Source organism: Streptopelia decaocto (genome assembly GCF_964273445.1).
Source record: "Streptopelia decaocto genome assembly, chromosome: Z".
Lineage (NCBI taxonomy): Eukaryota > Metazoa > Chordata > Aves > Columbiformes > Columbidae > Streptopelia > Streptopelia decaocto.
Genome location: NC_138657.1, coordinates 60,546,350 through 60,569,021, shown reverse-complemented (window position 1 = coordinate 60,569,021; position 22,672 = coordinate 60,546,350). Strand labels below are relative to the sequence as shown.

Sequence of the window (22,672 nt, the reverse complement as noted above, 5' to 3'; positions counted from 1 at the left end):
TGTTTATTCCAGACAAAACATATCAAATTATTTTCCCTTTTAGATATTAAATTTGATTGGGTGATTAAAAAAGGCTAAACTTAGAAAATATAGGAAGAAGCAGATTTCCCTAAGTCAGTTGTTGGAACTCTCTGTTAGTTGCATGTGAATCAGGCCTAGGTTCTCAAAAATATTTAGATTCCTTATTCGTGTTGATTTTAGTGTTGTCCAAATACTTTTGAGAATATTGGTATAATGTCAAGAAAGACTGCAGAAGCAACACTAACCTTTCAAATATGGTGGCCTTCGTGGGAAGCATTTGTGCTTGCAGGAAAGAATTTGGGGCACCCTGGTTCAAGGGCGCTTGTGAGTGTTGAGCCCTGGATTGCAGTGCTGCACACAGGGCTCTTCTAAATTATCTGTGTGACCTTTAGAAACACACACACACAAAAGGTTGAAATATTTCCTTCTGACCCTATGGACAAATTCAGAGCTTTTTAAAACCATTGACAGTCATTAAACTTCAGTGTCTGTAGCTCTGATGTATTAAATTGGAGGCTTTCTGCTAGAAAGAAATTCTGGAGTGAATTTCTGGACCATCTGAAATTGTTAAATGTCCTCTTCTTGGCTTTAGTGGGGACAGAAGGTCATCCTGTTATCTGCCCTGCTAAGCAGTTTCAACTTCTGTCATGGAAACAGTGGTAGAAGACTCTTTATCAGTATTCTGCACAGCTCCAGAAATGTAAAATGTGGAAATTAAAGATAGCTGTATCCACAGTCCTGTTCCTTTTGTTTGTACTCCTGTACCCTTTATGCCTGAGTGTTTTTAACCATACTGCTGCTGAATGTCTCCCTCTCCCTTCTAGACAGGGAATTTACAGGTGATTCATGTGTTACGAGACCTGACATACGATCAGTCCCTCAGGACTGGGTTTTACAAGTCGAAAAGAATTTCATCCTGTCACAGTGTGAGTGTAAAAGCTGTAAAAAGAAAGCTAGATAGAGCTGTATGGTGCTTGAGATGACAGTCCTTATAGGAATGGAACTTGCTGAGACTTTGATCCTTGTATTTCAACTCCAGTCTGACTAAAGCCCTCCATGTAGTGTCCTGGGTGCTGGCAAAGGGCAAGACCATGCTTGCCAAAGTCTGCTGGGTTCATCAGTCAGGTTATATGTGGAGAAGAAGCCAGAAGGCCTTTCACACCTTTGAGACTCTTTTTTTTCCTTCTTGTTAGGATGGATATCTTGTCATTTGTGCTGGAGAAAAGCCAAAAATATATCAGGGCAAACTTCTGTTTTAATATTCCCTGGAAATAAGTGGAGGGAAATCTTTGAAGATATTGTGTGTTTTATTTGTTTATATTAAACTGGATTTTTTGAGTGTGTTGTATTTTTCCCTATTCTACAACTAGATCCTAAAAACAAGGGAGTTTTTTCATTCTTTATCTTTCTTTCTTCATTCTTCCTGAATTTCCCTTAAATTGCCTGGAGTCTATGTGGTTGGGTTTTTACTGAATCATTCTTAAATACAGCCATATTATCTGGAATATTATCTGGCATTAATTTCTCTAAAAGAAAAAACTAAATAGAAATGTCTTGTTTCCTGATAAGTCTTGTGCAGGAAATGGCGGATGAATGATGAATCACTTCATAGTTCTGGCAGTACTGCTCCCCCTGAGGACTTGCTACACTACACATTCACAGCAAGGTAAATATCTCAACATTCGCTTTTTTATTCAGAAGCAACTGTAACAACAGAAGCCTTGGGATTGCTCATATTTAAGTCTCCTGTGATTAAGCAAGAAGTTCCACACTTAATCAAAGTATTCTCTTCACTAAGGTAATTATATAACTTGTATAATTACATTTTATGACCCCATCATGCAAAATTGCCTGTTGAATAAATAATTTCCAATGATGTGTATTTATTTATCTGCGTCCTCTCTGTCTCATGTGCTTTTGATCTGTACTCTGTCATCTTCAAATAATTTATGTCCTTTTTGACAACTTTTCTGCTTTTCTACCTCTTCTGTTTACATTGTCTTTCTTGTTTGTCTGATCTATGAAAACTTTAGCACTTCTGTTGGCTCTTTTCTTCTTGTGCCACAATATTCCAGAACCAGATTTTTATTTCTTATGCTTCGCATGTGTCGAATACAAAGAAAAAAATGCAAATATGCATATTCAGAGGGATGAAGTTGAAGATAAGGACAAAGCTGTGTATTTTAAGGTAAAAGTATTGATTGCACACCTGCTGCTGGCAATGGCATTAGGCATGACTCCATTAAAAACAAAACAAAACAAACAAAACAAAACAAAACACAACCAAACAAGAAAAACTGAATTAATATTTTTATTTGAAATTCAACCTTGAGATTCATGTGTTCACACACCATTCACCCAAGGTCCCAGTTCCTCAGTTTTGAGACTCTATTACCAATGCCCCTAGAGAGGCAGAACTTTGTAACGCAGGCAAGTCCAAACAGTTACTGCATTACAGTAACTTGGTCACTTGTTTTCACATGCAGTTGTTCAGGAATAAAAGTACCCTCTGTTGTTAATCATAAAACTATTATATAATCTTGAGTCAGCTTTCAAGTTGAAACAAGTTTTAAGATGCCTCAGTTGTTGAACTTTGCTAGAAGAGGAACCTTGCTCTGTGAATGCTACAAATATTTCTTACATGTGTAAATTATACTACAAAAGCCTTTGCGTCCCACATTGTAATTCAGTGGCTTTCAAGATCTCTGGATATATCCTTAGCAATATAGTTTCTTCTATTTGCTGGTACTGTGTAATATCCCTGATTGGTGACCTAGACTCTTATGCTAGGCTTTGAGGAAAACGTAAAAAGTGATACATTGTCTAACTAAAAGAAGAAAGTGGAGGGACACTCATGCAGATGGAGAAAAAAACAGGAACTAATGAGACCTTCAGGGTTTTTGCCAAGTTAATGAAATATAGCAGGTAAACTTGTTCTCTGTGGTAAGAAAGGGGATGAGATTTTAGCTTGGACAAAAAGAGACAGATGTAGAGAAGAGAGGCAAGGTCATAATCAATGCAGTAGGCATAGTACTGACAGTTGCAATTAGAATTGGCTAGAAAAGCAGCAGAAAAGAGGGCAGGGCAATTCAGAAGATACAGATTTGTTTCAATGTTGCACCCTGAAAAAGGAAAGGGTTTCTGTCAACTGGCTGGCTTTTCTTTCAGTCACATTTGTTTCCCTTCCATGGGAGTCTTACTTTGTGCCTGTGAGTTCCATTGACAGACTAGCCAGGTTTCTTGCTTTTGGTGGTTTTTTTTGTTTGTTTTTATTTGTGCTGGGCCCATCTGTCTCCCCTGGGTTGCTTCAGCACTGCAGAAGGAAAACCTAAGAATGACAAGGCTCCAGAGCTTTAGATCAGCCATCGATTTGCATTTGTGAAATGAGATCCCCTCACAGGCATTCCCTCTGGTAACAGGGGGATGAACTTGCAGATAAGGCTGACAAAAAGGTGAGCAGCTAACACTACGTACTGGAGAGGAACAACATTGCAGTCAATTCCTTAGCATAAGTGGGATTTTAACAGCCTTTACCTTGTTTTGATGTTGGAAGTCTGTATAATTCGGGGAGCTAAAATGTGTCTTATCTTCTCAAAATATCATAAGGTACTCTGCTTCCACAGTTAATTTTATGTCTCACTTTGTCGCTTTGTTTTTTTCTGGCTCCTTATCTGGTCAGTCTTTGGTAGTGAAGCTAACAATATTACTGTTTTCCAGGAAAATCTAAAATTGCTGCTGCCTCATCATTTAGGCAAGTGAAAGTTATCCCCAGGCCTTCCGCTTTGTTTATTCAGTTGCAGATATCTACTAGTTGTCATAGGTTTCCTTATTGTAGTATAAAACTGATCGCCATTATTTTTGAAAAGTAACTATCAAGCAGCAGGTATGTTTTTAAGGACCACGCCATAACCATAGCCAAAAAAGAAATTTTACTTCTGCACTTGAAACATTTTTTGCATTTAGAACACAGAAAACACAAATGCTGTCAAATTCCACTTGCATGTACTTTACTCATCTTGATTTCTCCCTCCAAGCATATCTGAAGAAGCCCATGACAGTAGTTTCCTCTAGATTGAATGCATATGGCTCTGGTTTTGCTTTGACTTCTAGTACTTTTCAAAATAGAATGGATTAAAAGTATACCAACGGAGACTGTAGATGATTTTCTAAGAGAAATAATCCTTTCTTTCAGCAGTTTTTTGTAAGCTATTACTTATGGTATAATACATACTTTCCTCCACTTATTGGAGGACTTGTATAAGCCACTAAGCTGTGTCAGTGTCTATATTCTCATAGTTAATAAATATGCCTACAAAGTGTTATTTGCTTCCTTTGATTCATCAGGGTTGTTATAACCAGCTGCATCTCTTGAGCCTTTCATTTTCTACAGTTAATGTAAAGATCTATATGTAGGGAAACTGCTGCACAGACATTAGTATAGAGCAGGCACCACAGGATAAATTGCAAACCAGTTCAGATATCTGATTGCTACCAGGAGCATCTATCAAAACGCAGAATCTTAAGCTAAATTTCCTGAATTCTTGCCTTTCTGCCAGTAGTCATTGTGTCGGTGGGTGAAGCACATCTGGGAGAAATGACTGAGGTGGCTGTTGTGTAAGAAGAAGCTGCTGAGGCCTCTCAACCCAGTCCCTGAAAACTGTGGCTGTAGTAGGGCAGGAATACCCAGAATTAGTTCTATTTTGTTAAAATATACAGTTATTTCTGTGGTTTCTTTTGTGTGTCTTGATCAGTACAAACATTCTGACCCTATCATTTGTAACAAGCAGAAGCATTTTGGAAAGCAACTATGGCAAAAGAAAAGGCCTAGTTACCTGACCATTTCAGTTCCTTGGCTTCGTTAATAACCAGATAAAGCTTAGGGGTTTGTTTTGTTTTGTTTTATTTCTTTGTTTTTCCGGAAGGAGAAAAGATACAGATCAGTGAACACCATATTTAATCTCTTCCTAATTGTGAGAAGGATTGCTCGACTTTGGGACTTCTTGGGATTCAGTCCCTGTTAATGCATTATGTTGTGACTCTTCATAAGACTATGAAGGGATGGGTCAATATGCCCATAAAGTAGCTAGTAAATCGAGGTCATAAAGAAATTAAAAAGCATACCTAATGTCATGGTAGGGGGCTATTGAGTAGATTCAGGAACCTCACTGTAGCCTGCTGATGCCTTAAGATGAAAGATTGTCTTCGCTTTTGATATCAACAGCATGGGTCTTGATCACTTTTTTAAAATTGTAATTCAGAACCGTCTGGTGTGGAACCTATCATACCCCTAGCCACTGTTGTTTCAGGTTTGCTTTGTAACTTAGGTAAACATGAATATTTTTGTGTCCTTTTTGTGCTCCTAGAATCCACTGTGTTTCCAGTAACGTACCTTAATGTTTCCAAGGAACTGGCTTTTCAGCGGCTGCTGGTGGAATGGGATGTTGGCAAGTCAGCACATGATGCTGAGCTGGCAATGTCATTTGAAATACAAGTCCATCGAATGGGTGAAACTACTACTGTGTGGACAGTAAGTGTGTTTTTAAAAAGGCATATTGCTTATTTACAATATAAAGGAAGCTAAAGGAAAATCAAGTGTTTAGATGTGCATGCAGATAGCCTTGCTGTATACGTTTACGATTTACAATATAGTAATAACCAAACTGTTCTAGAAATACCTCCGTATTTCACTAGGTGCCAGACTTGGTCTAATGTTACACCCAGGTTTTGTGCAAAAAAAAAAAAGAGTCATATGAAGAAGTCATTTCCACCTGTGCAGAATATAGATATGCCTTGCATACCCTTATTGAGGGATTGTGGTGGGCAGACTTAGGAGATCTGTTTTTGAAGGCCTCTGTTTCCCTTTCAAGGTGCAGGTCCCCTAAGCGGCCTCCCAGAAAAATCTCTTCCATTGTTCCTAAAGGCAATCGTTTTTGTAGCTTGATTACTACCCTTCACTGGCGACTAAGTGAACATGATTCACGTTGCTGCAACTCCTCTCACCTTATGAACCAAATGATAGTCTCAGTGTGAGTGAAACCTTATAAGAATTGTGCTTGGTCCTGTTAGCAGTTACCTTATATCCACCTCTCCAGTTAAGGAAGAAGCAGTGATATTTCTTTTCCTAAGTACCTATACTGCTAGTTTTCCTTAATACCTAAACCAGCCAAATTTTCTGAAGAGGCAGAGATCACCCAAATCATAGGCTTAAGCCTGCTCCAAATATTTTCCCCAGTTTGTGACTTCAATGTGAGAACTTCTGTCTCCAAAGAAAATTTCCTCTCCTTTGAATACGACAAAAAAATTTCATGCATTTTATTGGATATTATAATCCATTTTGAGTCATCTGCTGATTCAGCTATGGAAGAATATGAAATGCACGTATTAAAACTTAGGAAAACTGGAAAACTGCTCTAGCTCTTTAAAGCTGCTGTCGTCACTGCAGATGAGGTATATGTAGTTCAGAAGATTTTGACCACTTTGATCCATGGGGTAGGATTTTTAGCACCCATCGTAGAGATCTAACCCTGAAGTCAGAAACTGGGACCAGGTAGCTACAAAAAATTAAATCGTTTTTTTCTTGTACTCTTTTTCTTTTTTCTTTTACTCTTATTAACTTGCTGGAAGAAAGAGCTTTTTGAATCCAAGGATGTGGTCTGTTCTGTCACTCATAATAAACATGACAAGGAAAATAAACAGGGTGTTTTGGATGTCACTACCACACAGGAATGTATTTGCTTCCATGTTTTTCTGAAGAATGTGTACTAATAAAGACACACTGTGAGCCTACTCATAGCAGAGCACAGACAGTCTATATAACTTCCAAAGCAGTAACTACATTTCCCAGTGCTACAAATGAGGAATTAAATTGTAAACTGGCTGCAGAGTTTTTCTCAGAGTGGTGGTATTAGGAAAGTGCAGGTGTTGCTGATGGAGAGCAGTTGTGGAGAGTGGTTCTCTAGTTGTCAGCATGAACCTGGACTCTGGTACAGCTCATATGAGCAGCATGGATCTATATGCTAATAATCTAGTATGGTTGCTTTATTAAGAAGAACTGAAATATATGTTCTGTTCTAAAATGTATCCATAATTACAGGTGATTAATAGAATTCTTTGAGCCATTGTTTCCTGTTACTTATGGGTTCTCATGCCAGGAGAGATCCACAGTTGGGATACATTTTAATCTGCTTGGCTGTGTGACTACATGGTGTCCTGGTTAGTTTGAGTTGCTGTGCCATGCATTGCTGCAGCTCATTTAGTGCCCAGGTGGGCCTTTAGGATATTATTTTTTAGAAAGCAGCATAACATTTTATATTTTTTGCTGTTTTTCTGCATTTATATAATTCAATATGAAGATGTTTGTGAAATTACAGAGCATTTAGGTCTCATGATTTTGAACTCCATTTTATATCTTAGGTCATACTTCTGTTACCATCATGGAGCTCTAGCTGTTTGAGATGTATTTTTTCATGTTCTTTGCATGTGCTTATTACAGCAGTGAACTATTTCAGGGAAATCAGCCGATATCTTCTTACTCTGCCTGTCACAGATGGTATTGTACTGTCCTTAGATGCTGTGCCTCAGAACTACAATGAGATATCTGCATAAATCCTTACTGGCCAGTGCAGATTCCTGCTGTACCTCAGAACCAGGGATATGTAACCCAGAACTTTAGACAAGCTGCAGTTGCAGGGAGCACCATCTGTGCGTGTTATTACTCATGTAGCAGCAGGCACAAATAACATACTGAAAGTCTCTGAGGGTGAATCCATTTAATGACAAGCAGGACTGACTCACAACTATGCTGTCAGAATGAAGTAGTCTTCTTGCCAGCACATCCGTCACTCCATCACTGCTAGTGTAGATTCGTAAGCAGTTACTTAGCTTACTAGTTACTTAGCATGAGATAATGTGTAATGAGTGGGACTTCAGAGATGCCCTTTTCAAAAGCATTTTCTTCCTTTATGCCTTCTCTCTCACTGATTTTGATTGTACTTCCAAAGTGTCTACATGTTGCTGTGTTTTCAATACTTTACCTTACCGGCCTTTGTTTCTAGGAGTTTCATAATGTCACACTAGATAAATCAGGAGACCCTCTTCATTGGATGTGGGATTCAGACTTACCTTTGGAGTGTATGTCACACTCGGTTAGAATCAGGAGCAAAGCAGAAGCATCAAAAATCTGGAGTGAGTGGAGTCCATGGAAGACTGTCTTGGGTAAATAAAACAAGACTTTGCAGTATTGTCATTGGTGTGGGGTTTTTTGTGTGGTTTAGGGAGGGAGGTTGGTTGGTTTGTTTTGTTGTTTTTTTGCAGTACAAAGTTAGATTGTAATTCACCAGTGACTTTTACAGTAAAGTTCAGTTCAGGAGAGATAGCAAGGATCTATTTTGAGCTCTTTTGTGTCTAAGCACTAACAACTCTCTCTCTTTTTTTTTTTTTTTCCTCACAATGATAGCAATGCTTCAGCCGTTGTTTTAATTTGCAGACTATCTCCCTAAGCTAGTAGACCAAAAGTTTTAGAGCTTTTCTTGCTCATACATTAAAACAATGCAGTACATACAGTGGCATGGGATCTTGGGTAGACTCCAGTGTAGCTTATCACCAGGTCAGACACAGCCCTGGCCCAGATTGGGAGAGAGGAGGGGAAGCAAATAGCTATGGCTACATCATCTGGTGTACCTGTTGCTCTTGTCTGAGGATCATAAGTTTGATTAGTGTTAAAGAAGCAGTGAGACAGGAGCAAGTGAGCTCCTTATGTCACTTGGAATGAACTTCCGTGAATCATATAACAGTAAGCAAGGAGAGAACCAACAGTGTAATTAATGCCTTCACAAAATCCTTTATTTTCAGATTATGATGTCTCACTAGTACAACTTGGTATCCAGAGAATTTGGTTTAAACAAAATATGTAACTGCTTTAGGAAAAATTACTACAGTGATTTTGTAAAGAAACACTACTCTTGCTTGGAACAGCAAGGGCTTTTAGTTATGAGAGACATCACGGGTAGTAGAAGCATCACAGGGACCTTCAAAGGTCACCTAGTCCAAACCCCCCTGCAATGGACAGGGACATCTTCAGCGAGATCAGGTTGCTCAGAGCCCCATACAGCCTGACCTTGAATGTTTCCAGGGATGAGGCATCAACCACCTCCCTGGGCAATCTGGGCCAGTGTTTCACCACCCTCAGTGTAAAAAAATTCTTCCTTGTATCTAGTCTGAAGCAGAAAGTTCAAAAGTTCACACCTTGCAGAAGTTATGCGAATCTAACATAGTTATGCTAAGCAAATTATATGTAAGCAGTTTCTAAAAGAGTTCTATCAGAAGCAGTATACTGAACAATCCAACAAAGTACGGCAGTTTATTTCCTAACACGTCTTTAAAAGTGGGTGCGATGTTTCCCTTTTTCCAGTCTCCAGGGACTTCACCTGGCTGCCATGACTTCTCAAATATCATGTAGAGTGGATTGGCAACTACATCAGCCAATTCCCTCAGGACTCTGGGATGCATCTTGTTAGGTCCAATGGACTTCTGTATATTTAGGTTCCTCAGGTGGTCATGAAACAGAACTTCTCTTACAGTGGGAGGGACTTTGGTCCCCCACTTCCTGTCTTGAGGTCCATCTACTTGAGAGGTGTGGGAGGAGAGTTTTCCAGTGAAGACTGAGGTAAAGAAGTTGTTAAGTACCTCAGCCTTCTCCTCGTCTGTTGTTACCAGTTTGCCAGTCATGTTCATCAGGGGGAGTATACTTTTTTTGACCTTCCTTTTGTGGCTGACATAAGTATAGAAGCCCTTCTTACTATTCTTTGAATCTCTTGCCAACTTCATCTTCAACTGCACCTCGGTCTTCCTGACCCCATCTCTGCACAACTGGGCAGTGTCCCTGTACTCTTCTCAGGACACCTGTCCCTGCTTCCACTGCCTGTGCATGGGCATAAATTGTTCTTCTCCCTCACCTTATGTCATGGGAAATAGGATGCAAGACTCTCCTTTCTCACTGACCTCAAGCCTGGAGAATTTATTTTTTCAACCGAAACTGGATAGGGATCAAAAATTCTATTTCTTTGTCACAAACTGATCCTGCATTACAGGCCTGATTTAGAGCTTTCAAAGTGACCATAGACTTAATTAGATTTTTGGATCAGATTCTTGAGAGCAGATTTTGTCTCCAACCTGTGCAAAAGCCTGTGAGTCACTTAAATCCCACTAATTTTTGCATCCAGCAAGGAGTCCAACATTGAAAGCAATAGGAGTCTCATTCCATGTTTAGTACCTCCTTACTGATCTGGTTCATTCAAGTGCTAACTGCTCTTAGCTGAGTTCTGCATGTTTTTCTAGCCCCCTGCTCACAGGAATTTTCACTGTAAGCACCAGCTGGTTCATAACTTGCAGGAGGTAGTAGTGTTCATCTGTAAAGGCAGTTCTTGAATGCACACTTTTTGTTTTCCCTAAGTGAAACGCAGTGAGATGGATTCAGTCTCTTAGGTAGCTGGTTGGACTACATTATATATTTATGGGCTTAAGAAAAATATAGGTATGATTACATGTGAAGTTGATCTCTGTCTGGGGAAGAATACTGAATAAATGTCTATGAATGAATAATGTAACATTAACAGATCCTTGTGTTAATGCTCAGTTATCTGTTCTGGTAGAAGGCTGCTGCCACATGCAGATTTGGAAATGGTTTATTATGTATTAATTCGCAGGCCTGGACACTTCGAATAACAGTGGACCACAAATCTTTCCAAATGAAAAAATTGTAGAGGAAGGCTCTGATATCACTCTTTGCTGCATTGGAAGGAAAGGGCATATCATTGAAGAATTCTCTCTATACTCAGCTCCCCATGTTTTCAACCACACAAACAGTCAAATTGGACTTCTCACTTTGAAAAATGTGGCACATCAAGCAGTACCTCACATCACAGTCTACTGTCGCGAGTCTTGCACTGAAGAAGAATGCTATGACCATGCAGTTTTATTTGTGGGCAGTAAGTGAATGCTTTATTACAGTTCTATTTTCCTGTTGTTATTAAGTCAAGAATGCCTGTGGGAATGGGGGGAGAAACAAAAAAGCTTACTTTAAGTTTTCATTATCCTATCATGTCCAGCTGAACTCTGTTTAATGTCTGACTTCAGATCTGTGCACTTGCATATAGAAAATATCAAAGAATAGCAGAAAATATGTTCAGATTAATCTCATTGATTGATCCTAGGACAGGTGACTGATTTTTAAATGTGTCTACTCATTTAGGAGTTCAGCTTCATTGTCTGTGTGCATGTGGTAAGAACTCAGCACAGTCCTCCTTTCGAAGGCTGGTAGCAGTTTTTACAGATATAAAGCAATAGAGATTAAATTAATGAATGTATTTATATAACAAAAATAATAACACAGAGAAGTTTTTAGAATTAGTTCTGGAATTAGTTTTAGAAGATTTTGCAATTAGTTTATGCTGTTATCCTGATTGTGCTCTGCAGTGTGGTCATTGAATAGCTATAATTGAAATAATAACATCTGTAGTAAACCAGACCTTGCACATACCCATTATTTCTAGTTTGTTACTATAGTAAAAAAGTTGATGACTTTTGCCTTAACTGCCATGCTGTTGGTGTTTTTTTTATTATTTCCTCTGACAAGAACCACCCAATACACCAAATGATTTTTCCTGTGAAACTCAAGACATGAGGACAGTAACATGTACTTGGAGCCAAGGAGGAGACACCTACCTTTATGGAAATCATTCACCAAAATATACCGTGTCTGAAGAGTAAGTCTCCTCATTGTTATATTAAATCTGCCCTGTACTATACAGAATTATCACATTTTTTCCTTTATAATCTGTGGAAATTTTTTTTATCCTTGTTGCAATTAGCTGCCTGCCTCTTTCCAGCTCCCTGATCAGCTTGGTTAACAAAGTTTGAGGAGCGCAGAACTGCTCGGTGTTAGACTACCTGTAACAAAGTTGTAGGTCCATCAGACCCAGTTCTACTTGATAAAGCTTGTCATTACCATTCTTTTGGGTTAATTTGTTTGGATATCTTTCAGCAGGTATGTGAGCACTCTGCGATAAGAATATAGATAAATTTAAATATAGTATAATCATTGGGTAACACACAGGACAGATAACTAGGATTTAATCAGTTGGTAGGCTGAGTATTAGGGAGTTCACAATCCATTAACACTAGTGCTGACTTGAACTGGTGATTGACAGCTAAACCTGTTAGCCCAGTTAGCCTCCCTGGTTCTTTTTCTTTAGGATTTTATAACATTATATGCTGTTGTTTTCCTTCTTGAGTCCTTGAGCTACTGACAGTTCTCTCTCAAATATCCTACTTATGTCTATAATTTCAGCTTTTGGTTTTGTTTTGGCTTTTTTAGTAAAATCTATCTGCAGACTTTCTCACAGCCCTTTCTTAGCAGTCTCAGTGAAGGTTACACAGCTGTAGGATATCAGACCTGGCCCTTGGCTCCTTGCTAGAGAGGCATCTAAATGGAGAGGAGAGGGGCTTTACTGCTGGGCATGCAGAGAAAGTGGAACTCATAAAATGGGACAGATGCCTCATCATTACAACAAACTTTCATCGAAAGATCTCAGCAGAAGGTCACCATTGCATATACCTTCATAGTCTCTGCATCATTCACTTCCATTAAGATACTATGATGGGTTATATAAAAACGTGAATTTTGAAGATGTATTTGAAATTACTGCTCCATTTAAAAGCATAATTGTACATATCTGAATGGTTTAGTTGTTGGCAAATAAATCCCTAGTTTAGAATTTCCATGAGGAAATCACTAAAAGCAATTTAACTATGTCTTATAGCGAAGTTTGCTTTACCCTTTTATCTTAAAATGATAGCAATTTAGCTGTATCTTAAAAGGATAAAGTAAACTTAAGCTTTGCAGAAAACTTTCTTCCAATTGTAAGAATACTTCTGTTCATCCTACTTCAGGCTAGAGGAAAGAACTGGCTGTATTCCTTTAGTCCCCCGCAGTCTTATTTTTTTATGATGGTGTATTCTATTAGAGCATCAAAAATTTAAATGTCTACATTGATCCTACGTAACACAAAAACGTTTTTGTCTCTTCTCCCCGCTCCTTTTCTTTGATAGGTTTTCCCAAAATCCAATTCCATGCACAGTAACTTGTTCTGAGCAGTGCTCATGTTCTTGGGATATAGGCCAGCAGAGGATCTATAATATCACAATGACTGTGGAAAACCCACTAGGCAAGAAAACTGCCACGGATGTTTTTGATGTAACTCACAGAAGTAAGGTCTTTTCTGTGTCTTTGTTGACCTTTTTTTTTGTTGCAGGCCTTGTCCTCCTTCTGTTCTTAATACTTGAGTGCCCCAGTTTAAAGTATGGAAGCCCTTGATTTTTGTCTTCATGGTTTTTATTAGTTATATGTTCCTGTGCTATAGCTATGTGCTGTCACTTCAGTTTCAGCTTTGCGGGGTGCTGTTAATGGTAGAAAATAGCTTCACTCCAAAAGTAGATTTGGTTATTGAAATGACCCCTTAATGCTTCAAAATCTGCTGCTTTGCTGAAGCTGGTTCATAGTATGAGAAGCATAGAACCATAGACTTATAGAATCATTTTGGTTGGAAGAGACCCTCAGGATCATCGAGTCCAATCATAACCTAACTCTAGCACTAAACCATGTCCCTAAGAACCTCATCTAAATGCTTTTTAAACACCTCCAGGGATCGTGACTCCACCACTTCCTTGGGCAGCCTGTTCCAGTGCCTGAGAAGCAACATGATACAAGGATATCAAACGGGGAGTTCAAGAAAAATATCTGTGAAGGTTACTCAGGAATTCAGTCCTTTGTCCAAAATATTTTTGCTGATGTTACTGTCTTTCCAAAATAAAATTGAGATGCACATTTTGAAAAGCAGGTAAATAAAATGACTAGCACCTCTCCAAATGAGGTGTGGTACAGGTGTAAGCAGCTATTGCCAGGAGAGACGTGATGGTGCTAATATGAGACAGTAACATCTGCTGTGCTGCTGTATGGGAGGAAGAGTAGTTCATCAGTGAAATGAAACAGCTTATTCTGTGTGCAATAACTGATGGCTCTGGTTCCTTCTTCCCTATTAGTCGTGTCCTTTATGGCAGTATACCCCAGGTCCCATAAGTTCTACCTACTTCTGCCTCAAAACACCTGGGTATTTTCTGCGTCTCCAGTAGTATTTCCAGTTCTACTTGTGTCCTCTAGCCCCACCACATCCAGCGCTGTGTTCCCAAGGTCCTGTGGCCACCTGACCTGTTGCAAGAAGCAGGAGGCAACTCGTGCTTCACTTGGTTCTCAGGTTGACAGGCTGATGGATGGGAAGGCTGCTGGTGTATCTGCTGTGTTCTGGCAGTACTTCCTTCCTCACAGGCACTGATTTCAGTTTTGCTAGACACACTTTTTCATAGGACTGGTAGGAACATGTGTTAAATGCCTGTCTCTGTTATATTTGTCTCAGAGAGGCATGAGAGTCCTAAGAGTTGATTATTTAATTGTGTGTGGGTGGAAGAAATAGAGTGGGAGGAAAGCAGAGGAGTAAACTGACAGGTTGTAGTGAAAAAACACAATATTATAAACTAGGTTTTTATGGGACATCAGGCTAAAATGGGTTTCATTCAATGTGATAAGTACATTAAAGTTTTACTACAATTTTCTTTTTTCAGCTTCTAGTGATTGTTACAAGTTAAAGGAATGATATATAATTTATTATGAGATAACTGTTTAAATACTGATTGCTGTGAAGTCCTGTATGTTTTCTCTGATCCTGGACATATTTACAGCAGAATTTTCCTTACTTACAGTATGTCAGCAAGTAAAGGAAAACTGAAGTCCATTGTTTCCAATTTTGTGTGTGGTAGCTGGGACCTTCTGTATCAAATACAATCTCCTTTGAGTCTGGAAGTCCTCAAATTGTAATTCATGTTCCATGAAGTCCTAGGATAATGACCAAAGCTGTAAACATAGCACTCACTCACATTGCCATGTCTTATTCCTTATAACTGGACTGATAATATGGGATAGTTTGAGATCTGCTGCTTTCACTGAGTACTGCTTACATACCAGCAAAGGATCTCAGAAATCTTTGGAAAAAGTAGCACTGGCACTGTTTACCAGAGGGTAACTGCTGGCAGAAGTCAATGTAAGTGTTATGAATAAAATTTCTGGAGAAGAGGCTGAACTCTGAGGTGTAAAAATGTGGCAAATGTCACTTACTCACCATGCTGCATCAGGAGTCTCTGACAGGCCCTGGATTACAGAATTTTACTGGATTTGCACTAGAAGTCTCTGATTCTTTCCTTTGTTCATGATGTTCCAAAATATTTCCAAGTCAGCACAACGGGCTTTTTTAAATCTTGTATAACATTTACATTCTGAAATTAATTTTTATTAATTTATGTCTGCTTCTCCTAGACTGGCTGAAAAACCTGTATCTTTTTGTTTTTACTACTTAGCTAAAATACCTTAAAATACTTTTGCATATATTTTATGTTTTACAATAGCTAACTCAGATTTTCCATTGGCAGTTTATCCTGCTGCACCTTTCCAGCTGTGGGAAGAATGCAGAGATACAGAAATCACATTATATTGGAAATATCAGAACAAAGGATTTGAACTCTTTTGTCAGACTGAAGTGGTCCAACCCGACGGGAAAGTAGAACTGGTATGAAACCTGAATTTCACACACGAAAACATAGCAAGTATCTTTTTGACATGAGATTAAATAATAATTCCCCAGTAATATGAATACACTCTAAATCTTCTGAGTGCATTGCTGTGTCTGTTTTCTGGCTTTGTTTGCTCTGAAACTGTACAGTGACTATACGGCCCACATGGGCAGCCATTGTTGGCACTAATTCATACTGCCCAGACTGCTGGCTGAAATGTACAGTGCAGCTTGTCTGCATGCGTGTCTCTGTCCTCTGCTGGATGAGTTCTGAGATTTTGAACTAAATGAAAATAATGATGGGACTTAAAATTGATGTTAGCTTTTGCTAATCTTGATTTGTCACGTTTTTATGACTCCTTATCTTACAAGTGGTGGAGAGGTGTGTTGAAGGCTTTTTTATATTAGTCGAGGAGCTTTCTGTCTACTGTTGACTGTACTTGATGAAGCGTGTCTGTTTTCTAGTTAGGGAACACCACAAGAGTTTTTTTCCCATCCTCTTCCATGTCCTTGAAGATTATTTGAGTAGAGTCCTTGTCTTGTTTCACCTCTTTCACAAGCAATGGTGTTGACTGACTCATTGCATACGCACTGTGGTTTCTCTGTAGCCCTTTTCTTGTGAGGGCAGCTTGCCTCTAGCACATTAAAAGGCATTAGGAAGATCAGGAGCAAACTGTGTTCTGTCTTCAGTATCGCTCAAGCTGTTAGATCAAGTGGCTGCTGCAGCTGGACATTGCAGAAAACAGTTTAGAGGAGACGCTTAAAGCATGCTCCATTTTCAACTCCTACTGGAACTCACCCTGCCTCTTAAGGAGGAGTGGGGGAGAAGGCTGGGGAAAAAATGGGAAGAAAAGGGAGCTGTAGTTGCTGTGCATAGAGCTGGAACAGCATTCTGCTTACATGAACTGAGTAAGAGACCCAGACTCGGTGAGGGTAAGATCACACTAAATTCCCTCCTTGATGTAAAGAGTAGTGATTTGGCAGGCTGTTAGTGACTCCTACTCAGACAGTTACACAGAGGCAGCTTGCAGACCTCTTTTTGGATCTCCCAGGCTTTGGGTCTTGTGCTTTTTTAATTTCTTCTCTGTTGTTCCATGGTTATCTTTTCCAATTCAAACGTAACTGGCTGTCACAGGACCTAGAGGAAGAACTATTTTTTTCAGACAAAAATCTCTTGCTAATTAGGTTGAACTGAGCTCTGACTGTTCATTTTTTGTGTCTTGCAGCATAATAGCTCAGACTCACACCTCCATTATGCCAGCATCACCCTGAGTGGACTGCAGCCATACACTGAATACACAGCTAGAGTACACTGTGCAGCAGCTCAGCATTTCTGGAGGTGGAGTGAATGGAGTGAAGCCCAAACCATCAGAACAATGGAAGCAAGTATGTCTAGCCTATCAAGAAGGCTCACCTGTTTGCTGCTTGCTACTCTTCTGCCATGTAGCTAAAGCAGAGGCCTGTTGCATGCATAAAATTAGAAGTACGCTAAGTGAACTCTGGGAAGGTGGCTTGTTAAACAGCTCTCATCCTACCTGCCAATCTCTGCCGTTTCATCCAGTGCAGTGGGAAATGCAGATGACTGGGAGGATGGACAGACTGAGTCACAGTGTTCTACAAGTGCTGGAGGAACTGTGCAGAGGTGGGAACAAGCACCTGGGAACTGCAAGCAAAGACAGACTTTTCTAGGGAAATGGACCAGACACTCATTCAGAAAAAAAAAAAAAAAAAAAAAAAAAGGAAAGAATAAAGGGAGCAAGAAGTTAAAGCATATTTTGGCAAGACCCGGGAATGATGGGGAAAGAGAGCTTTTGGGGATGAGATTTCTTCAAATGAGAGGAAGCAATTAAACAGTTTACCCTTTGTGCACCTAGAGCGTTTTTGTTTTGTTTTATTTATTGCAGCTCCATCAGGGAAACTGGACATTTGGAGAGAAATAACACAAGTTCAGGGGGGGCGGAATGTGACCTTGTTCTGGAAGGTGAGACATGGGTACAGAAATGGAAGCAAAACCCTTCAAAAAGGAGCTGGAAACTTCTCCCATGAACTTCAACAAGTTTGTGTGCACTTAATAAGAAATCAGTATGAAAATGTATTTTAAAAATCTAAGACAAATGTTACATATAACATATTTCAGAATTTATGTAGCTGTATGATGGTATGCTGTCCTGGCATTTCAGATGTATACATCTGTTTTTCTAAGCATTATAACATGACAAATCCCACTACTGAGATTTCTGTTTCCATTTCAACCAGTGTGTATATGCACGTTTGGAAACAAATATTTATACTCTAACAGAAATAGTACATCCAATTGGTTGTTTAAAGTTCTAATTGCTTCTCTCATATATTTTCACCAAAATCTACTGAGTAATTGGTGTCTATTCACATAATTTTTTCCTCAGCAAGCACCAGGTTTTCGAGCAAATGGAGGAAGTATTTCATATGAAGTAACCTGGGAAAAAGAAGAAGGTGGCTCTAAGCTTGAACGCATGTCCTTTTCATCAGCCTGCAATAGCACAAGGATTTCGATTGATAACCATTCCTACAGAGTCAGTATCATGGCAAAGAATGATGTTAATTATTCACTTCCTTCAGTATTGATCATCCCTAGAGGTACAGGTAACAATAGGAGTATTTTCAGTTAAAACTTAGACACCCATTATGAGAGTTTTGTTTCCACCTATTGTAAATGGAGTGAGAATTTATCACCTTGGGGGAACTAATTAACCTGGCCTGTTATTGCACATCACTGCTATCTGGAAATTATTGCTATATTTTTGCATATAGGGTGGTAACTGTATGTCTATTAAATGCCTTGATCCATCCCCTATAACAAAGTCTGTTTTCCACGGAGAGCATCCACAGAGCAAAACACATTTAGCCTTAAACTAGGACTTCAGACCTCTGGCGGGTACCATGAAGGTGCAGCCAGGGATCTCTTTGTGTGTGATTAACCTCTTGCAACTTTCTGCTTATGACTCCAGGTTCCTGCAGTTGAGATATTTTTATTAACATACAGTAATAATTACTGGATGGTTTTTGAGCTGTCAGATTCAGCATACAAAGAGATCAGCTTTCAGCATGTGAAAGAGCCTATACATCTTATAGTGAGGGAATACAACTATTTTATTATTGTTTTAATAGCTTAGGATAGAAACTATATTGATCTTCATCTGAGGTCTCATGCAGGAAAGTAATAGAGACTGTTTTGTTTGTTCCCAGGCACTGAAAAAGAGCTCAGTGGTTCAGAGCTTCAAGAAGAACAGATTAATGGTACAGATGATGGCATTTTTATTTCCTGGGAGCCCAGACATATGTATGACAGTTACATTATCGATTGGTGTAACTTTCCGACGTTGCAGCCTTGTGATTTGCAGTGGAAGAGATTCAGGCCCAACACCTCCAGTGCTCTGATCAACTCAGGTGAAAGCCAAACAGCTTTTCTTTGTGATGTCTGTGCAGCAATCATTTATGCTGTGGACATGAATTGAATTTAGAAAACAGATCCTGTGCAATATTGAAGTCTGTGTAGTGCAGGTGTAATTCTTCAAAGGCATGTGGCATCGTGTTTTGCCTAGTAAATGATTTAGACACCACAAATGTGCCAGCACCATTAAGTCTTGGAAGTCACAGTATCACACAGTAACACAGTATGTTTGGGATTGGAAGGGACCTCAAAAGATCATCTAGTCCAATCCACCTGCTGGAGCAGGAACACCTAGGTGAGGTCGCACAGGAACATGTCCAGGCAGGTTTTGAATGTCTCCAGAGAAGGAGACTCCACAACCTCCCTGGGCAGCCTGTTCCAGTGTCTGTCACCCTTACTGAGAAGAAGTTTTTTCTCAAATTTAAATGGAACCTCTTGTGTTCCAGCTTGATCCCATTACCCCTTGTCCTATCATTGTTTGTCACCGAGAAGAGCCTGGCTCCATCCTCATGGCACTCACCCTTTATATATTTATAAACATTAATAAGGTCACCCCTCAGTCTCCTCTTCTCCAAACTAAAGAGACCCAGCTCCCTCAGCCTTTCTTCATAAGGGAGATGCTCCACTCCCTTAATCATCTTCATTGCCCTACGCTGGACTCTCTCCAGCAGTTCCCTGTCCTTCTTGAACTGAGGGGCCCAGAACTGGACACAATATTCCAGATGGGGTCTCATCAGGGCGGAGTAGGGGGGAAGGATGACCTCTCTTGATCTACTAACCACCCCCCTTCTAATACATCCCAGGATGCCATTGGCCTTCCTGGCCACAAGGGCACAGTGCTGGCTCATGGTCATCCTGTTGTCCACCAGGACCCCCAGGTCCCTTTCCCTTACACTGCTCTCTAATATGTAATTTCCCAACCTATACTGGAACCTGGGGTTGTTCCTGCCCAGATGCAGGACTCTACGCTTTCCCTTGTTAAATTTCATTAGGTTAATCCCCGCCCAACTCTCCAGCCTGTCCAGGTCCCGCTGGATGGCAGCACAGCCTTCTGGAGTGTCAGCCACTCCTCCCAGCTTGGTGTCATCAGCAAACTTGCTGATAGTACACTCAATTCCCTCGTCTAAATCGTTAATGAATATACTGAATAATATTGGCCCCAGTACTGACCCCTGAGGCACTCCACTAGATACTGGCCTCCAACTAGACTCCGCACCATTGACTGCCACTCTCTGGCTTCTCTCCTTAAGCCAGTTTGCAACCCACCTCACTACTCTATTGTCTAGACCACACCTCTTCAACTTAGCTGTGAGGATGCTGTGGGAGACTGTGTCAAAGGCTTTACTGAAGTCAAGGTAGACCACATCCACCACTCTGCCATCATCCATGCACCTTGTTACATTCTCATAAAAGGCTATGAGGTTGGTCAAGCATGACTTACCCTTGGTAAAGCCATGCTGACTGCCCCTAATAACCCTCTTATCCTTGATATGCCTGGAGATGGCACCAAGGATAAGCTGTTCCATTACTTTCCCAGGGACAGAGGTGAGGGTGACCGGTCTATAATTACCGGGTCCTCCTTCTTGCCCTTTTTGAAAACTGGAGTGACATTTGCTTTCCTCCAGTCCTCGGGCACCTCTCCCGTTTCCCAAGACTTGGCAAAGATGATGGAGAGTGGTCCAGCAATGACTTCAGCCAGCTCCCTCAGCACCCACGGATGCATCCCATCTGGACCCATGGATTTATGGATGTCCAGACTATTTAATTGCTCCCTAACCCAGTCCTCATCGACTAAAGCAAACTCCTCCATTGACCTGGCTTCATCCGGGGTCTCAGGGGTACAGGGCTCCCCAGGACAGCCTCCGGCAGAGTAGACAGAGACAAAGAAGGCATTCAGTAATTCTGCCTTCTCTGTATCTTCTGCCACCAGGGCACCCACCCCATTCATCAGTGGGCCTACATTGCCTCTGGTATTAGTTTTATCTGCTATGTATTTGAAAAAGTTCTTTTTGCTGTCCTTGACCCCTCTCACCAGCTGTAATTCTAAGGAGGCCTTGGCTACTTTAGAATTTTAGTATTTTACTCTTTACTCTTCTGAGTAGTTTGTAGAAACATCGTTAAGGAGCACAGCTAGGTTAATGAAGGAGTTAAGAATCTTTTAGCAGGACGGATGCAAAATGGAGATTTGCCTTGTCTGTAACATGGGTCAGAAGTTTAGATTTGGGCAATTTAACACCCACTGCATAGTGAGAGTTTAGTGCTGACAGTGTGCCACAAATAATGTGTCTCAGCATCTGTCCTTGCTTAAGACCAGTTGTGTTTTTGTCCCAGTGGTGGCCAGTAGACCTAAGTCCTCTCTGACTATGTGAAAGTTGCTCTGATATGCTTCCAAAGCTGCAAGAATATAGTCTTCCTTGGGTCTCTCGAGCTGAGGGCTCACTTTGGAATGAAGCATGTTTGAACAAAATTTGACTGAATGCATTTAAATATGCAATAGAGGAACTGCACTTCAATTCATACATATGCATAGGAACCTGCCTCCTCACTGAGAAGAGTGTGGTCACACATGGAAAAAATGTTGTCCAGTTCTTCAGTGGTTTGCAGTTGGTTAATCCAAATGTGAGTGGATGGCAGTGACAATAACATGGAATCCTGATGTGTCTGCATTAAATGGTCTGAAACACGACCTTTGCCAGTGCCAGGAACAGAAATTAAATTATCTTGCTCTTTGATGCCTTCAGTATATTGTGCACTCATCTTGAATACTCTAGAGCAACAAAAATGTATTCAAGCACCCCCTCAATTCTCTCTTTCAGACAGAATAAATACATACAATTCAAATTATGCATCCTAAGATGCATAATTTTAGTCTGTGTCTCCTTCAGTGGCTTTAATAGCACAACAGCACATAAAAAAGATTTCTAATGCATTATAGACCTTTGTAGAAAGCAATTAAGTAAAAGCAAAAGCAAAAGACAAACCACAACCTATTTTTCTAATCGATTCCACTATTTTCTAGCTGCTTTTGTTCCAGGGGTGAGATACAACTTCCGCATCTATGGATCTGTTGGTAATAGAGTCTCCTTACTGAAGAAGAAGACTGGTTATCTCAGGGAGCTACGTAAGTTGGCAGCATATTTAGGGTTTGTGTATTTGCTAAATTCATCTGTCACAAACGGAAGAATTCCATAACCTTCCTCCTGCAACTAGATAAAAATGTACTTGCCATCTTCTTTCTGTATCAGCAGTGAAGCATTTAAAAGTCATACAACGATGTACATGGCCCTACATCAAGGATATTTGACTAGTGCACTGACGGGATAGAGATAATTCAGTCCATGTTAATTAGAACAGCTAAACAAAGCTGTGATTAGAAGTCACTGCTTTGTGTACAACGTGGACTGTGTGAAGGCTCTGTGAAGTTGACAGTTTTGCTTTGGCTTTGTTCAGCTTTTAAATAAAACCAAGATGTAAACAGAAAAACCACATGGGAATTTACACATTTTTCAAGTGAGAAGATAAACATTCTTGAAGTATAATGGCAAGT

At 40.0% G+C, this 22,672-nt stretch overlaps 1 protein-coding gene across 3 annotated transcripts in view; it reads left to right on the top strand.

Annotated features, from left to right (window-relative positions):
• The window catches only part of OSMR (oncostatin M receptor), a 38,697-nt gene that overhangs the window by 6,426 nt on the left and 9,599 nt on the right, over window positions 1-22,672 (top strand). The window contains exons 2-13 of one of the 3 annotated variants that reach the window (XM_082075338.1): window positions 1,591-1,687; window positions 5,385-5,548; window positions 8,076-8,235; window positions 10,725-11,006; window positions 11,654-11,783; window positions 13,129-13,286; window positions 15,556-15,692; window positions 16,922-17,081; window positions 17,600-17,676; window positions 18,101-18,311; window positions 18,921-19,121; window positions 22,145-22,246. In XM_082075338.1, coding sequence (XP_081931464.1) covers window positions 1,615-1,687; window positions 5,385-5,548; window positions 8,076-8,235; window positions 10,725-11,006; window positions 11,654-11,783; window positions 13,129-13,286; window positions 15,556-15,692; window positions 16,922-17,081; window positions 17,600-17,676; window positions 18,101-18,311; window positions 18,921-19,121; window positions 22,145-22,246 — 1,855 coding nt within the window. In that variant the 5' untranslated portion in view covers window positions 1,591-1,614. Of the gene's footprint in view, window positions 1-1,590; window positions 1,688-5,384; window positions 5,549-8,075; window positions 8,236-10,724; window positions 11,007-11,653; window positions 11,784-13,128; window positions 13,287-15,555; window positions 15,693-16,921; window positions 17,082-17,599; window positions 17,677-18,100; window positions 18,318-18,920; window positions 19,122-22,144; window positions 22,247-22,672 lie in introns of all 3 variants that reach the window. The other 2 variants (XM_082075339.1, XM_082075337.1) reach the window with 2 other exon arrangements.